This window comes from Rhinopithecus roxellana, chromosome 12, assembly GCF_007565055.1.
Source record: "Rhinopithecus roxellana isolate Shanxi Qingling chromosome 12, ASM756505v1, whole genome shotgun sequence".
Taxonomy (NCBI): Eukaryota; Metazoa; Chordata; class Mammalia; order Primates; family Cercopithecidae; genus Rhinopithecus; species Rhinopithecus roxellana.
This window is the reverse complement of record NC_044560.1, coordinates 133,889,775-133,907,846: the sequence shown is the minus strand read 5'-3', so window position 1 is coordinate 133,907,846 and position 18,072 is coordinate 133,889,775. Positions and strand designations below refer to the sequence as shown.

Below are 18,072 nucleotides of genomic sequence, written 5' to 3'. Positions count from 1 at the left end.
AAACTCCCATCTCTACTACAAATACAAAAATATGCCGGGCGTGGTGGTGCGTGCCTGTAATCCCAGCTACTTGGGAGGCTGAGGCAGGAGAATCACTTGAACCTGGGAGGAGGAGGTTGCAGTGAGCTGAGATCGCACACTACACTTCAGCCTGGGCGACAGGGTGAGACTTTGTCTTAAAATAATAATAATAATAATTTCCATATAGTCTTTCATTATGTGACAATTCCGTGACACACACACACAGATATATATATATATAGTTTATTTAGAGATAGGTGTTGTGGATAGTGACTAAGTGGGCTGGTGGCATGCTAACTTCCATTTTTCTTTTTTTTTTTTGAGACGGAGTCTCACTCTGTCACCCAGGCTGGAGTGCAGTGCCGCGATCTTGGCTCACTGCAAGCTCCGCCTCCTGGGCCCACGCCATTCTCCTGCCTCAGCCTCCCAAGTAGCTGGGACCACAGGCGCCCACCACCGCGCCCAGTTAATTTTTTGTATTTTTAGTAGAGATGGGGTTTCACCATGTTAGCCAGAATGGTCTCGATCTCTTGACCTTGTGATCTGCCCACCTCGGCCTCCCAAAGTGCTGGGATTACAGGTGTGAGACACCGTGCCCGGCTTTTTTTTTTTTTTTTTTTTTTTTTTTTGAGACAGAGTCTTGCTCTGTCGCCCAGGCTGGAGTGCAGTGGCGCGATCTCAGCTCACTGCAACCTCTGCCTCCTGGGTTCAAGCGATTCTCCTGCCTCAGCCTCCCCCGTATCTGAGATCACATGATTGTGCCACCACACCCAGCTAATTTTTGTATTTTTTTTGTAGAGACAGGGTTTCATCATGTTGGCCAGGCTTGTCTTGAACTCCTGGTCTCAAGTAATCCACCCGCCTCAGCCTCCCAAAGTGCTGGGGTTACAGGCGTGAGTCACCGCACTAAGTTCTATTTTTAATCAGTCTAAAGTCTGGTAATAACTAGACACTGAAACATTTTAAGTTAAGTGAGTTATCTATACAAGAGGACTATACAAGAGGACTAGACCATGAAAAAAGACAAACTTATAGCTTATCTGTTTTTTGAAAATTTTTTTCTTTGGTCCTGCCATCCTGACTCTTTTTCCTTAATTAAGACTCCACAGCAGGGTCTCGCTCTGTCACCAAGGCTGGAGTGCAGTGGTGAGATCCTAGCTCACTGCAGCCTCAGACTCCTGGGCTCAAGCAATCTTCCCACCTCAGCCTCCTGAGTGACTAGGACTACAAGTGCACACCACTGTGCCCTGCTAATTTTTTTTTTAAGTATTATTTTCCTGTAGAAACAGAGTCTCACTTTGTTGCCTAGGCTGATCTCGAACTCCTAGGCTCGAGCAATCCTCCCTCCTATGCCTCCAAAGTGCTGACTTTCCAGGCATGAACCACTGTTCCCGGCCTCCGTGGTTTATTGATCAATTTTCCTGTGATGGACATCTGAGTTGTTTCCAGGTTGGGGCTGCAGTGACTATTTGAGCATCTGACTTTTGGTGAACATAGAGTGTACCATATTGTAGGGCAGTACCCAGGAGTGGAATAAATGGGTCATAGTAGTTACTGTGATTCTGCCAAACATAGCATGTTAGCCAATTCATTGAAACCATTCTCTCAGAAGTATATTTTTCCACTTTTCTTTTTTCACTAAAAGAAGGCACCGTGGATGTATATTTTTTCCGTGCCAGAACATTTAGACAGTCGTCGAACCCGCTCTCTTTAGTTTTTCCATCACGCGACGTTACCATAGCTTCAGACTCTCTCTTCCTGCCCTGTTTCACCCTCTCTCCCCCCAGCCCCATGGTGTACTGTCTGACTCTCTCTCAGTCCATCTCCTGTAGCACCTGCATCTTGAATGTGGCTTACTGATCCTGGCTGAGCAGAGACTTTGTAATGTGGCAGTGTCTCCAGGCCCTGGGGACCCAGAAAGTCCTCAGGGAGGAGGTCAGGAATCCTGGCACTTGTTTGTACTGTATACAGGCAGCCTTAGTCCTCGGGCTGGCCAAGAATACAGACAATACTAATGCTGATGACCACAAAGGAAGGGACTTCCGAATCAAACCACAGAAACTCATAAGGCAGAAAAATGACGCACATGATAACATACAAATACAGATTTTCTTCTCTTGTTGTTGTTCTTCTTTCTTTCTTTTTTAAATTTTAAAGATGGGATCTTGCTATGTTGTCCGGCTGGTCTCAAACTCCTGGGCTCACGGGATCCTTTCATCTAGGCCTCCCAAAGTGCTGAGATTACAGGCGGATTTTCTTTTAACGAAGATACCGTGGGACCAATATCAGATGACAGAAGGGGAAAAGGTGTTTGCAATATTTCAAAATCAATGAGAAATTAATAACTAAAATATAGGCTGGGTGCAGTAGCTCATGCCTGTAATCCCAGCACTTTGAGAAGCTGAGGCGGGCAGATCACTTGAGATCAGGAGTTTGAGGCCGACCTGGCCAACGTGGCAAAACCGCGTCTCTATTAAAAATACAAAAATTGGCCGGGCACGGTGGCTCACACCTGTAATCCCAGCATTTTGGGAGGCCGAGATGGGCGGATCATGAGGTCAGGAGATCGAGACCATCCTGGCTAACACGGTGAAACTCCGTCTCTACCAAAAATACAAAAACTAGCCGGGCGTGTGGAGGGCACCTGTAATCCCAGCTGCTCGGGAGGCTGAGGCGAGAGAATGGGGTGAACCCAGGAGGCAGAGCTTGCAGTGAGCTGAGATTGCGCCACTGCACTCCAGCCTGGGCGATAGAGCAAGACTCCGTCTCAAAAAAAAAAAAATACAAAAATTAGCAGGGTGTGGGCATGGGTGTTGCTCTGTCATCCCAGCTACTCGGGAGGCTGAGGCATGAGAATCAGTTGAACCCGGGAGGTGGTGGTTGCAGCGAGCTGGGATTGAGCCACTGCACTCCAGCCTGGGAGACAGAATGGGACTCCATCTAAAAAAAAAAGAAGAATATAAAAGGAACAGCTGCAAATTACCAAGCAAAAAAGACAGCAACCATATTAGAAAAATGGCCGGGCAGGGTGGCTCCTGCACCTGTAATGTAAGATTACATGCCTGTAATCTCAGCACTTTGGGAGACCAACGCGAGTAGATCACCTGAGGTCAGGAGTTCGAGACCACTCTGGCCAACATGGCGAAACCCCATCTCTACTAAAAATACAAAAGTTACGCAGGGTACGGTGGCTCACGCCTATAATCCTAGCACTTTGGGAGGCCAAGGCAGGCGGATTGGCTGAGCTCAGGAGTTCGAGACCAGCCTGGGCAACACAGTGAAACCCCATCTCTACTGAAATACAAAAGAAATTAGCCGGGTGTGGCAGCATATGCCTGTAGTCCCGAGGGGGCCGAGCAGGAGAATTGCTTGAACCCGCGAGGTGGAGGTTGCAGTGAGCCGAGATGGCGTCATTGAACTCCAGCCTGGGTGACAGAGTGAGACTCTGTCTCAAAAAAACAAAAAAACAAACAAAAAAAAAAGAGAGCACAATGAGCAGATGACAAAGATGCTAGAAATTGTTGGTAACTCATCAGGGAAGTGGAAATTAAAATGACAACAAGGCTAGGCGTGGTGGCTCATGCCTGTTGGAAGCACTTTGGGAAGCCGAGGTAGGAGGGTCACTTGAGCCCAGCAGTTCAATACCAGCCTGGGCAATATAGCAAGACCCCATCTCTATAAAAAGCTTAAAAGTTAGCTGGGCGTGGTGGCGCAAGCCTGTTGTCCCAGCTACTCAGGAGGTTGAGGTGGGAGGATCCCTTGAGCCCAGCAGTTCCGGGCAGCAGTGAACCATAATTGCGCCACCGCACCCCAGCCTGGGCAACAAAGTGAGACCCCATCTCTCAAAGTAAAACAGAGAAAATGAATTCAAAAACAGTGAGTTGGCCAGGCATGGTGGCTCACGCCTGTAATCCCAGCACTTTGGGAGGCTGAGGCGGGCAGATCACGAGGTCAGGAGATCGAGACCTCCCGGCTAACATGGTGAAACCCCGTCTCTACTAAAAAATACAACAAAAATTAGCCGGGCGTGGTGGTGGGTGCCTGTAGTCCCAGCTACTCGGGAGGCTGAGGCAGGAGAATGGCGTGAACCCGGGAGGCAGAGTTTGTAGTGAGCCGAGATTGCGTCACTGCACTCCAACCTGCGTGACAGAGCGAGACTCCGTCTCAAAAAACAAAACAAAACAAAAAAACAGTGGGTCATCCTATATAAATCTGGCAAAAATTAGTTAAGTTGGAAATGCCACATGGGGGGTGGGGATATGGGGACCCAGGGACTCATGGACTGATAGTGAGTAGCCATTCTGAGGGTTATCTGGCACTACTTACACAAATTGTGCATGTGAATATGTCACCCAGCAATTAGCTTCTGGGTGTGCACGACAAAACATTCCCCCTCAGCTTCCTGGGGGACCAATACACAGATGTTCCCTCCAGCATTATTTCGGGGAAGATGGAGGCAGCCTGGGTGTCCACTCCCAGTAGGGGTAGGTGGATAAACAGAAGGGATCAATCACCAAAGAATCCTGCAAAGCCACCACTGTCACACACCAGGTGTCCACAGAGCAACAGGGGTAGGTCTTAACACACATAATGAGACTGACAAAAATAAGAAACACTATTAATAACTTATGATATAATACTCAATGACACAGAATCATTTCACATTCACACAAAGTTTTAGGGAAAAACAATACTTGGTATACAACTATGTGTTAGATAATATATAATAAATACAACATAGAATTGTATTGTACAGTATAATTATATTGGCCTAAATATTTAATTATATAATTATACATTATATAACATCGAATTATATAATTCCATAATATGACACAAACTTTTGTGCTATTTATTGCAGTTGTACTAACATCAGTATTTAATTATGGAGCACCTAGAAACCTGCTATACGTTGAAGAACGGTTTCTATGTAATTTTGTTTAACTATGGGATATTGTTTTATATAACTTACTGTACACCACTACATGTTAATAAAAAAATTTTTTTTTTTTTTGAGATAGAGCCTTGCTCTGTCACCTGGGCTGGGGTGTAGTGGTACAATCTCGGCTCATTACAACCTCTGCCTCCTGGCCTCAAATGATTCTTGTGCCTCAGCCTCCCGAGTAGCTGGGATTACAGTCGTGCGCCACCATGCCCTGCTAATTTCTGTGTTTTTAGTAGAGCCAGGGTTTTACCATGTTGGCCAAGCTGGTCTCAGATTCCTGGCTTCAAATGATCTGTCTGCCTTGGCCTCCCAACGTGCTGGAATTACAGGCGTTATGAGCCACTGTGTCTGGCCTAATAATAATTTTAATAAGGCTGGACGTGGTGGTTTATACCTGTAATCCCAGCAATTTGGGAGGCTGAGGCAGGTGGATCACGAGGTCAGGAGTTTGAGACCAGCCTGGCCAACATGGTGAAACCCTGTCTCTACCAAAAATACAAAAATTAGCCGGGTGTGTTGGCAGGTGCCTGTAATCCCAGCTACTCGGGAGGCTGAGCAGGGGAATCGTTTGAACCCAGGAGGTGGAGTTTGCAGTGAGCCGAGATCTTGCCACTGCACTCCAGTCTGGGCAACAAGAGCAAGACTCTGTCTCAAATAATAATAATAATAATAAAATAATAATAATAGCAACACTCACATTACCTTAACCAGGCACTGGCACTGTTTTAAGTGCTGTAAATTAATTACCTCATTTAACTTGCCCAACAACCACGTGAGGTCGGTACTATTAATATTCCCCTTACTGGATGGGGAAACCGAGGCACAGAGAAGCTAAGTGGCTTATCCATGTAACTCAAGGGAGTAGCAAGGCTGGGTGGGATTCAGATCCAGATTATCTGGCTCGGAGTCGGAGTCCTTGTTTTTTTTTTTTCCTTTTTAGGTGGAGTCTCGCCCAGGCTGGAGTGCAGTGGATCAATCTCGGCTCACTTCAGCTTCTGCCTCCCAAGTTCAAGCAATTCTCCTGCCTCAGTTTCCCAACTGGTTGAGATTACAAGCGTGTGTCCCCACGCCTGGCTAATTTTTGTACTTTTAGTAGAGACGGGGTTTCACCATGTTGGCCAGGATGGTCTCGAACTCCTGACTTCAAGTGATCCACCCACCTCGGCGTCCTAAAGTGCTGGGATTACAGGGGTGAGCCACCATGCCCGGCCGGAGTTCTTGTTCTTAATCACTATGTTTGGTGCTTTTTAAAGTCAGGAGACCTGGTGCACAGCCCTGCTCTGCTGCGTGATACCTTGCAAGGGCTTCCCCACGCAGAGCCTCAGTTTGCCCTCTGTGAAATGGGAGAATGGTGGCACGTTACTTACCGTGGTAGGGGGAGAGAACGCAGATACCTTCTAGACACTCCCTCTCCCACCCCACCTCCCGGCGGTCAGGCAAACCTCCAGCCAAGATTTGGGGCATGTGGGCGGGGCTCCGGCGAAGGGGCGTGGCCGGGGAGTCCTGGTCCAATGGGGCCCGGGGGCGGGGCATTCCTCCCATCTCTGTCCGGCACGCGTGTCCTCCTCTCAGTTCCATCCACCTCGCGGGTGCCTCTGGCGTCCCAAGAGGTCTCCGACCCCAGCCCGCCCCCAGTCCTCCCGCCCAGCCCGCAGCCCCCTCCCTCTGTTCCCCGATCTCAGACCCTGGCCCTCGGACCTCGACATCATGGGTGACGCAGAAGGGGAGGACGACGTCCAGTTCCTGCGGACGGTGCGTATCTCTGGGTTAGGGGTCTGTGGGGCTATCTCTCGGGGTCTCTGAGGGTGTCTCTGTCTCTGAATGTCCCTGTCCGGTTTACCGGTGGTCTCTGAGACTCGAGGTCTCTTCCTGTGTCACTTTGAGTGACTGTCACTCTGTCTTTTAGTGTCTTTCACCTTTCTCACTACAGAGAATTGGTAGGATTGGGGACTCCAGAATGGGAGAGGGATCTTCGGTTGCCCTCTCTTCTGACATTAGCGAGTTGTCCCCCACAAGAAGGACCCCTGAGGAAGCACACCCTCGCACCATCCTGGAAGCAGGCACTTGGAGAAGGTGGTTCTAATTCCTGGGCTTAATTTAGCCGTCCCCCCACCCCCCACCTCAGCCCTAATTCTCTTTTTGCTCCAGACTCTGACCTATTTAAATTCTTGGGAAGGGAGCTGGGGGGTGGGGGCGGGGGGGGGGTGGGCTGGAGGACACAGCTGCTTCCAACTCCCAGCCCTTGAGGGTCTCGTGGGGGAGGGATCTCTTGGGTTCTGGGTCTTTCTTTGCTTCTTTGTTTTGGGCAGGAGGGCTGCTCTCAGTGGCTGCTAATGGTCTTGGAGGGTCTCTGGGTGGTGTCTCTCCCCATCTGTCTCTTTGGGTGTCTCCATGTCTCTGTCTCTTCCTCCATCTCAGTCTCCCTGTCTCTGTTTCTTAGCTTAAGGCCCTCTGATTTTCTGTGTCTCTCTAGCTGGGTCATTCCCTGCATCTCTGAGCCCCAGCTGGGGGCAGGGATGGGAACTGGAACAACAGGTGGCCCTCCCAGAATAGCCCGCTTTTCTGGGGCCTGGGCCGGGGATGGGGAGGGGACGAGAGGGAGGAGGGGCTGCCATCTCCCCGCCCTTCCCACCTTCCCCTCCCAGTGGCTCTGCAGGGTGTGGGGCCGTAAATATGGGAGGGGACGTCCTCTGCTCTGGGCTAGGTCTGCTGACCCAACGCTAGCCCCGCCCCTCCCCCCGGGGCCTTGGAGCCACGCAGGAAATGCTGACACAGCATTCCCGCCCCAGAATAGGACCCTGGAGAGCAGGGTCCGGTTTCCTGGGAGAGAGGAACAAACAGCTGGGGCTGGTAGTGAAGGATGGGGACAGCTGGGAAGGGGCCTAGCTTCAGCTGAGACTCTCTCCCCAGCCCCAGGCCCTCAGCAGACACCATGGGTTGGGCCCTCCCCAGCCCTAATAAGACCATGGCCATGGCCAATGGCCCTTGAACTGTTGCTCTAAACCAGGCCCCATGCCCTGGGCCTCTGCCTCCTGAGACATCTAATTATATCCTCGCTGCCCTGTCTTCTGAGGTAGGGTCCTATCTTTATCTCCCTGAGAGATTTGAGGGAAACCAAGGCCCGAATGGTAGAATCACTCACCCAAGGTCAAGGCCAGGAAGTGGCATCTCTGGATGCCCCTGGTGCCCAGCCCCATTGCCTTCACCAGATAAAAACGGGGCCCAGACTTACCAAAGTAGTCAGTGTTGGGGTTCTGGAGGCTTGGCCTTGGACTCTCTCCACCCCAGACTGGGTCAGTTTTTCTGAGTGTTACTGAGGTCGTGGTGGATTTCTCAAAACTTTTTGGAGGCTGGGCTCGGTGGCTCATGCCTATAATCCCAGCACTTTGGGAGGCCAAGGTGGGCGGATCACTTGAGGTCAGGAGTTTGAGACCAGCCTGGCGAACATGGTGAAATCCCGTCTCTACTAAAAATACAAAAAAATATTGGCCAGGTGTGGTGGTGCATGCCTGTAATCATAGCTACTCAGGAGGCTGAAGTGGGAGGATTGCTTGAACCTGGGAGGCAGAGCTTGCATTGAGTCGAGATTGCGCCACTGCACACTCCAGCCTGGGTGACAGGGCGAGACTCCGTCTCAGAATAAAAAACCTTTTGGACCTCATCCCACCCATAAGAAATATATTCTGTTGGCCAGGCGTGGTGGCTCACGCCTGTAATCCCAGCACTTTGGGAGGCCGAGGCGGGCGGATCACAAGGTCAGGAGATCAAGACCATCCTGATGAACATGGTGAAACCCCGTCTCTACTAAAAATACAAAAAAACATCAGCCGGGCGTGATGGCAGGCACCTGTAGTCCCAGCTTCTCGGGAGGCTGAGGCAGGAGAATGGTGTGAACCCGGGAGGTGACGGAGCTTGCAGTGAGCGCAGATCGTGCCACTGCACTCCAACCTAGGCGACAGAGTGAGACTCCGTCTCAAAAAAAAAAAAAAAAAAAGAAATATATTCTGTCTTACAACTCAGTACATTCACACATGCATAGACATGATTAAAAATCAACTTTATTGAGGTGTAATTGACCTTCAATACATTTTACCTATTTTATGTGTTCAATAAGTTTTTTTTTTTTTGAGATGGAGTTTCACTCTTGTTGCCTAGGCTGGAGTGCAATGGTATGATCGCAGCTCACTGCAACTTCTGCCTCCTGGGTTCAAGCAATTCTCCTGCATTAGCCCCCTGAGTAGCTGGGGTTATAGGCACGTGCCACCAAGCCTGGCTAATTTTTTGTATTTTAGTAGAGATGGGGCTTCACCATGTTGGCCAGGCTGGTCTCAAACTCCTGACCTCAGACGATCCACCCATCGCATGAGCCACTGTGCCCGGCCTTTTTTTTTTAGACAGAGTCTCAATCTGTTGCCCAGGCTGGAGTACAGTGGTTCAATGGTTGATTCAATGCAACCTCCACTTCCCAGGCTCCAGTGATCCTCCTACCTCAGCCTCCCGAGTAGCTGGGACTACACGTGCATAGCACCATGCTTGGCTAATTTGTCAAATTGTTTGTAGAGGTGAGGTCTCACTATATTGCCCAGGCTGGTCTCGAACTCCTGGCTTAAGAAATCCTCTGGCCTTGGCCTCCCAAAGTTTTGGGATTATAGGCATGAGCCACCGTGCCCGGCCTTTCTTCTTTCACTCAGCATAATCTTTTTGACATTCATCCACGTAGCGTGTATTGAGTTCGTTGCTTTTGGTTGCCGAGTAGTATTCCACTGTGCAACTATACTGTGGTGTGTTTATCAGTTCACCTGCTGATGGACATTTGAATCGTCTCCAATTTTTACTATTATGGACAACACAGGACCTGTGACCATTCACACATACCTATTTTTAACTGAAACAAGTCTCATAAAATGTAGATGGCCCCTGAAGCATGATGCGCACGCTGTTATTTTCTATTCTTGCTCCATTTTGCTTCAGTTGGTTAAGCGCGATGGCCACAGGCCCGCCGACAAACTGATTTCACTTCCCTTTGATGGGTGGTGACCTCTACCCCTACCCAGGCTGGGGCTTCTCAAACCCTGGCCCAAGTTAGAAGCTCCTGGGGTCTGGTTAAGAGTACACATTCCCTGCTGACCCCAAATCAGGCTCATGACAGTGGTAGGGGACTGGGCCAGCAGGGAAGCTACATTTTTAACCAGAACCCTCCTCCTTCCTTCATTTTTTTTTTTTTTTTTTTTTTTTTTTTTTTTTTTTTAAGATAAAGTCTTGCTCTATAGCCCAGGCTGGAGTGTAGTGGCATGATCTCAGCTCACTGCAACCTCCACCTCCCGGGTTCAAATGATTCTCCTGTCTCAGCCTCCTGAGTAGCTGGGATTACAGGCATGTACCACTACGCCTGGCTAATTTTTGTACTTTTAGTACAGACGGGGTTTCACCATGTTGGCCAGGCTGGTCTCGAACTCCTGACCTCAAGTGATCCACCCACCTTGTTGGATCCCAAAGTGCTGGGATTACAGGAATGAGCCACCGCGCCCAGCCTCCCTTCATTTTAATTCAGGAAAAGTTTGAGAATCAATGCGGTAACAATTGGGCCATCTGTCTCCGCTTTGCATCCTGGCTTTGCCATTTGCCTGCTTCCTAATTCGGGGCTAGTGATTTTTAGTTTTCTGTCTGAGCCTCAGGGTTCTCATCTGGAAAATGGGGACAATAATATATACAATAGCCAGACCCCATGGCTCACAGCTGTAATCCCTTCGCTTTGGGAGGCTGAAGCAGGAGGATTGCTTGAGGCCAGGTGTTCAAGAACAGCCTGGGCAACATAGGCAGACCTTGTCTTTACAAAAAGTGTTAAACTTTAGCTGGGCATGGCAGTGTGCACCTGTAGTCCCAGCTACTCGGGAGGCTGAGGTGGGAAGATCACTTGAAACCAGGAGTTGGAGGCTGCAGTGAGCTGTGATCTTGCCACTGCACTCCACCCTGGGCAACAGAGCAAGACCCCGTGTCTACGAAAATATATATATTTTAAATTAGCTGGGCATGGTGGCATGAGCCTGCAGTCATAGCTTCTCAGGAAGCTGAATGGAGAGGATCACTCAGCCTAAGAGTCCGAGGCTGCAGTGAGCTATGATCGTACCACTGCACTCCACCCTGGGAGACAGAGTGAGACCCAGTCTCTTAAAAAATTTTTTTTTCAAGGGACCCATGCAAGTATCTCTCTGACCTCATCTCCTCCCTGTTTTCCCCTCCCCGCTGCGGCCACCATCCTGCTCTGTCTCCTGTGCTGTTCCTCAACACTCCAGCACCCACCAGCCAGAGGCCTTGGCCCAGACTCCCTCCTCTTCCCCCAGAGATGAGCAGGCCTGATTCCTTCTTGTTATTTGGACAAGGCTCAACTCAAATGTCACCTCCTTGGAGAGGCTGTCACTTCACTCCCTCACTGATCTCATCCCCATCCCAAAAGCCACTCTCTTACATCAGCCTGGGTTATTTTTTCCATAACACCTATCACTGACATTAACATTACATATTAATTCACCTGTTTATTGCCTGTCTCCATCATGAGGATTTAAGCTCCCTGAGGGCAGTGATTTTTTTTTTTTTTTCTTTTGAGACATGGTCTCAATCTGTCTCAGGGGCCCCAGGGAGGTGAGGCTTGATCATGACTCACTGTAGCCTAGATTTCCTGGACTTGGCAGTCCTCCCACCTCAGCCTCCCGAGTAGCAGGGACTACAGGAGTGTACCACCATGCCCGGCTAATTTTTAATTTTTAACTTTTGTAAAGATGGGGGGGGGGTCTCATTATGTTGCCCAGGCTGGTCTTGAACTCCTGGGCTCAAGCAGTCCTTCCGCCTCAGCCTCCTAAACTGTTGAGATTTACGGGTGCGAACCACCGTGTCCAGCCAGGGCAGGAATCTTGATCTTCATTTACTTTATTCACTGCTCTGTATTCAGTGCCTAGAACAGCACCCGGCCCATGGCAGATGCTCAACCAGGGTCTGTTGAATGAGTATAAGACCCAGAGCATAAGGCCTGGGAGTCAGTAAAGTGCTTAATAAATACAGGCTATACCATTACTATGTTTTTTTGTTTTGTTTTGTTTTGTTGTTGTTGTTGTTGTTGTTGTTGTTGAGACGGAGTTTTGCCCAGGCTGGAGTTTTGCTCTTGTTTCCCAGCTGCAGTGCAATGGCGTGATCTCGGCTCACTGCAACCTCCACCTCCCAGGCTCAAGCGATTCTCCTGCCTCAGCCTCCCGAGTAGCTGGGATTACAGGCATATGCCACCACACCCGGTTAATTTTTTGTATTTTTAGTAGAGACGGGGTTTCTCCATGTTGGTCAGGTTGGTCTCGAACTTCTGACCTCAGGTGATCCACCCACCTCGGCCTTCCAAAGTGCTGGGATTACAGGCGTGAACCACTGTGCCCAGCTATTTTTGGTTTTGTTTGTTTGTTTTTGAGATGGAGTCTCGCTCTGTCGCCTAGGCTGGAGTGTAATGGCTTGATCTCAGCTCCCTGCAACCTCTGCCTCCTGGGTTTAAGTGATTCTCCTGGCTCAGACTCCCGAGTAGCTGGAACTACAGGCGTGCACCACCGCACCACGCTACTTTTTTGTATTTTTTTGTAGAGACGAGGTTTCACCGTGTTGGCCAGGCTGGTCTTGAACTCCTGACCTCAAGTGATCCACCTCCTCGGCCTCCCAAAGTGCTGGGATTGCAGGTGGGAACTACCACGCCCGGACTCAATACTGTCCTTTATGATACTTCCAGGATCCAGCCCAGGCTCTCACATTGCATTCAGGTGCCATTAGAAAGCAGTCTATAAATAAGATAAAATAGCAGTCTATTATCAAAACAACACGCAAAAGAGAGAATTTAGAGAAAGATGAGCTTAAAAAGCAATTTAACTTGAGCAATTTTCCACCTTCCAGTGGATCACTTTGCAGACCCCACTTGGGAGGCCTCTGGAGCCAGTTGGACACAGGTTCAAATCCCACCTCCTCCTGTTACCAACTGTGTTGGCCTTGGTCCATCCATATCCCACTTTGAGCCTCAGTTTCCCCATTTTAAAATGAGGATAGGCCAGGCACAACAGCTCATGCCTGTAGTCCCAGCTACTCAGGAGGCCGAGGCAACAGGATTGCTTGAGCCCAGGGGTCAAGGTTGCAGTGAACTATAATTTACACCACTTCACTCCAGCCTGGGTGACACAGCAAGACCCTGTCTCTAAAAATAAAAATAAATGGGATGATTACTTGAGGTCAGGAGTTCGAGAGCAGTCTGGCCAACATGGCGAAACCCTGTCTCTACTAAAAATATAAAAATTAGCCAGGCGTGGTGGTGCACGCTTGTAATTTCAGCTATTTGGGAGTCTAAGGCAGGAGAATCGCTTGAGCCCAGGAGGTGGAGGCTGCAGCGAGCTGAGATTGCACCACTGTGCTCCAGCCTGGGCAACAGAGACTGTTTCAAATAAATAAATAAATAATAAAAAAATAAAATAAGTGGGATGACACTGGCTTGTATCTCAAGGAGTTGTCAGGAGCAGGTAGAGGGCTTGGGTGGGTGGATCTTGTTCATCACCGTCTTTTTCATAAGGACAAGGGTGGGAGGAGGGGCCCGTGGTCTGCAGTGTCTGTGGTATCCGGGCCAGGCCCCCCTGGAAACCCTGCCCCTCGGTTCCGCAGGATGATGAGGTGGTCCTGCAGTGCAGCGCCACAGTGCTCAAGGAGCAGCTCAAGCTCTGCCTGGCCGCCGAGGGTTTCGGTAACCGCCTGTGCTTCCTGGAGCCCACCAGCAACGCCCAGGTCTGTGCAGGAGGGAGAGGGGCGTGGGGACACGGGGATCTGAAGGGGCAGAGAATCTGGGGTCCAAAGAAGAGGGTTCTGGGAGTCTGAAAGGAGGTGCTGACAGGAGAGAAAGTGAGGAGGGAGGCTAAGGCTAAGAAGGGCTACCTGAGGTGGAGAGGGGTGGAGGTCTGAGAAGGGAGGGGCAGGGGTTCTGTGGTATTGGAGGGGATCCCTGTGTGCACAGAGGTGTGGTAGGCCACGGCGGGGGCTGCTGATCCAGAACGTTCTTTGGCAGGTGGTTGAGTGGGTAGAAAGCCTCGAGTTTAAGGGGAGGTGGCCTGAGAGTCCAGAAGAAGGGCTGGTTGGGGAACAGGGGTCTCAGGAAGGAGGAGCAGGGAAACTGAGGAACGGGTGGGGAGGTGGGGAGCGGGGGGTGGGGCGGGACGAGGCAAAGGACCTGGACAAGGAGGAGGGATCTGCGATGTTTTATTTTTTATTTTTTAATTTTTTTCAAGTAACAAGACTGAATCATTACAGGGTGTTTTAGGGGTAAGGGGGCCCTCGGTGGGGACGGGGAAGGATGGGACAGGGCCTGAGATGCAGAGGGCGTAGGGCATCTGACAGGGGTGGGGGCTTGAGGGTCTTAGATAGTGGGGTCTGAGGGAAGGTGATCCCTGAGTCCGAGCCTGGGAATTCTGAGGGTGGGGACAGCTGGAGTCTGAGAGGGCAGGGGATCAAGGGGCCGAGGACCTTGGATCCAAGGCAAAGGGGCCTGGAGGGTCAGGGGACACCCGCAGGGGTCTGACTGGGGAGATTGGTGGCTGAGAGGTAGAAGGAGCCTGGGGTCTGAAAGGAGGAGACCTGGGGGAGGGGCAGGGGCTGGCAGACTGAGGGATGTGGAATCTGATGCGGGGAGGTTTCAGAGTCTGAGCGAGTGGGGTCTGAGGAGCAGAGTCTTGAGTTTAGGAGTCGGAGGGTGGGGGACTGAACTGAGGAGGGAGTATAAGATTGGGCGCCCTTCTGTGTCTGTGAAGCAGGGTTCGGAGGTGTTTGACGGAAAAGGCAGGATCGAGGACTGATGGTGGAGGCGGGAGGTGGGGCTTCTTTTGGGGTTGGAGGGATGTGGGGTCATCTGCAGAGGAGGACACAGAACAGGAGATTCCTGTCCTTGGAGCAGGGTCAGTGTGTCTCAGGGCAGAGGTATGGGGCTGAGGCTTCCTATAAGATTAGGTGGGACACGGGTTAGTGGGGTGGGTTAGGGTTAGGGAAGCTTCTAAAAAGTCTGGGTGCGGCTGAGGTGTTTGAGGGAGGAGGCACAGAAGAGTGTTTTCATGATGTTGGTCTAGATTCAGGGGTGGCAGAGGGCAGGGCCTTCCTGTGGGGTGGGAGTGGGGTCTGGTGTCTCAGGAATGTGGGTATTCAGACTAGGGGAGGGAGTGTGGCAGGGAATGGTGCTTGGGGGGTCTTCCGGCCCCTCACTCACATCCCCCCTCCCACCCCAGAATGTGCCCCCTGATCTGGCCATCTGTTGCTTCGTCCTGGAGCAGTCCCTGTCCGTGCGAGCCCTGCAGGAGATGCTGGCCAACACGGTGGAGGCCGGCGTGGAGGTGAGGACCCCACCTGGGGGTGGGCGGGGTGGCAGGGATGGGCGAGAGGACCTGGGAGTCGTTTAGGGCACGGTGGCAAGGATGGGTGAGAGGATCCAGGGGTCGCTTACCATCTGCTCTTCTTCCTCTCTCTGCCCTGCCCCCCACAGGCCCTCAATTTGGATAAGTGGGTAGGTCTGGCCTTGGATGTCACCTGTCCTTCCACCCCTCCTGACCCCAGGCAGGCCCGTCTCTCGGGCCCACGCCCTGCACACAGGGACTGGAGGGTCCTCCCCCACCCCAGTTGTCAGGGGCTGTGGAGCCCAGAACAGGCCAGACAGGAAGGAAGGAAGGAAGGGGATGGGGGCTTCTGAGCCTCTGTCCCCGATGCCTGCTCCTTTCTCCTCGTTCCAGTCCTTTCCCCCAACCCTGATCCCAGCTCGTCTCCGCATGGGACCTCTCCCCCACCTCCCCTATCCCAAGCGTGAGTCCCGCTGGTCCAGGAGTGGGTCCACCATGTGATCACCTGGCCCCATCACATGGTGCCCCCATGGCGCCCTCGGAGCGTGGGCATGTGACAGCCATGATGGGAGGCATGGTGACATCAAGCAGTCTGATGTCCGTCCCAAGGCCCGGGTTGGGGACCTTGTGCTGGGGAGGGGCGGCTGCCTTAGCACTGTGGGTGATGTTCACCTATGGAATAACTGCTAGGCCTGTCCCGGAGCACACGGGCTGCAGCTTAGCATGTTGGGGGAGGTCAGAGCAGAGGCGCCAAAGTCCACGGGACATGAGACCTTAGGGCTGTCCTCAGGGTCTCCAGGAAACTAGAATACTCCTGAGTGAGTCTTCCTGAGTGATTTCCAGCCAAGGTGAAGACAGCAGAGAGGACAGAGTGGGCCTTGGGGAATATAAAATGCTCCATCCATAGGCATCTCAGAGACATGGTCCCCGCTTCCATAAATGCAGAAACTGAAGCAGGGAGTCCTGTGAGAGTCTGAGTTGAGGCTGTTTTACCTACGGGCCTGAGCATGGCGTTTCACAGGGAGCATCTTGTCACCTGTGACTAGGCCAAACTTCTTGGGGATCTGGAGAGTCTGGGGGTCTGTGCTTATTCTGTTCCCTCCCTCCCCCTGCAGTCATCCCAGGGCGGGGGACACAGGACGCTCCTGTATGGCCATGCCATCTTACTCCGGCACGCACACAGCCGCATGGTGAGTGCAACCTCGGTGGGCTTGGGCAGGGGCCAGGACATGCGGGGCCTGCTAGAAAGAGACTGACCTCCACCTATAACCCTAGTATCTGAGCTGCCTCACCACCTCCCGCTCCATGACTGACAAGCTGGCCTTCGATGTGGGACTGCAGGAGGACGCAATAGGTACAGCGGCTGGAGGGGGTGGGGGTATGAAGGGGACCCCGCAGCAGGGATTCAGGGGGTAGAAGGTCTGCAGAACGCCGAGGCAAGCATGAGACTACCCTGAGGACATGAATGGGGGCTTCGTAGCTGGGAGTCTGCGACACAGTCCAGACAGAGAGACTTACACACACATTGGGGAGCGCTAGGCAGAGAGTCTGAAGTCAGGAACGGGGAATGTTGGGCAGAGAGTTGGTGGCAGTGATAGAGTTGTGGGCCAAGGGCCCGGGAGGCTCGGTGGCTGGGAGAGCCCTGGGGAAGAGCATTCTGAGAACCCATCGTTCTGACAACCACCCCATTCCCTCCCCACCCATAGGAGAGGCTTGCTGGTGGACCACGCACCCAGCCTCCAAGCAGAGGTCTGAAGGAGAAAAGGTCCGTGTTGGGGATGACATCATCCTTGTCAGTGTCTCCTCCGAACGCTACCTGGTGAGCCATTGCGGTTCCTCCTGCTCCCAGGTCTGGGGCACATGGGATGGTACCCCATCTTCTCACCATAGGTTTGCCTGACTGATCTCCCACCCCCAAGGTCCTGACTCACAATTTCCCGTTTCCTGACCCCTGACATCCAGTTTTCTGATTTCTGACCTCCCATTGCCCAACTTGATCATTTCCTGATCTGTGATCTCTGATGACTCTTCTCCCATCTGGTTTCTGGGTATCCACCCTTGATTTCTGGCCTCTGACGCTGGGACTCTCGCCTACTCCTGCAATCGTCTCTGACTGCCGCATCCTGGTGGCCCCCAGCACCTGTCGACTGCCAGCGGGGAGCTCCAGGTTGACGCTTCCTTCATGCAGACACTGTGGAACATGAACCCCATCTGCTCCCGCTGTGAAGAGGGTGAGGTCTCCAGACTTCCCGCCCCTAAATGGAGACCCCCCAAAACAGACCCTTAGTGTTGCCCTTCAGGCATACCCAAATAGAACCTTGGAACCTAACCCCAAACCCAGATCTCCAAATTATGCCTCTCACACTTAGATCTCCAGCTGACCCCAAATCCAGACCCCCAGAGCTCAGACCCCCCCAAACCCCAAACTAAATATCAGGCTCCCAAACTTAGACCCCAAAGTATTAGCCCCCAAGTCTCCTAAACTCAGGTTCAAATCTTAAAACATCAAGTTTAAAGCTTGTAGCCGGGGCCAGGGCAGTGGCTCATGCCTGTAATCCCACCACTTTGGGAGGCCGAGGTGGGTGGATCACGAGGTTAGGAGATCAAGACCATCCTCGCTAACACAGTGAAACCCCATCTCTACTAAAAATACAAAAAATTAGCTGGACGTGGTGGCGGGCGCCTGTAGTCCCAGCTACTCGGGAGGCCGAGGCAGGAGAATGG

The 18,072-nt window shown here is 51.7% G+C and overlaps 1 protein-coding gene across 4 annotated transcripts in view; it reads left to right on the top strand.

Annotated features, from left to right (window-relative positions):
* The first annotated feature begins 6,541 nt into the window (after positions 1–6,541).
* The window catches only part of RYR1 (ryanodine receptor 1), a 158,879-nt gene continuing 147,348 nt past the window's right edge, over positions 6,542–18,072 (top strand). For 2 of the 4 annotated variants that reach the window (XM_030942543.1, XM_010385726.2), the window contains exons 1-7: positions 6,542–6,718; positions 13,640–13,759; positions 15,244–15,348; positions 16,464–16,538; positions 16,624–16,702; positions 17,055–17,167; positions 17,486–17,579. In XM_030942543.1, coding sequence (XP_030798403.1) covers positions 6,674–6,718; positions 13,640–13,759; positions 15,244–15,348; positions 16,464–16,538; positions 16,624–16,702; positions 17,055–17,167; positions 17,486–17,579 — 631 coding nt within the window. In that variant the 5' untranslated portion in view covers positions 6,542–6,673. The remainder of the gene's footprint in view (positions 6,719–13,639; positions 13,760–15,243; positions 15,349–16,463; positions 16,539–16,623; positions 16,703–17,054; positions 17,168–17,485; positions 17,580–18,072) is intronic. The other 2 variants (XM_030942545.1, XM_030942544.1) reach the window with 1 other exon arrangement.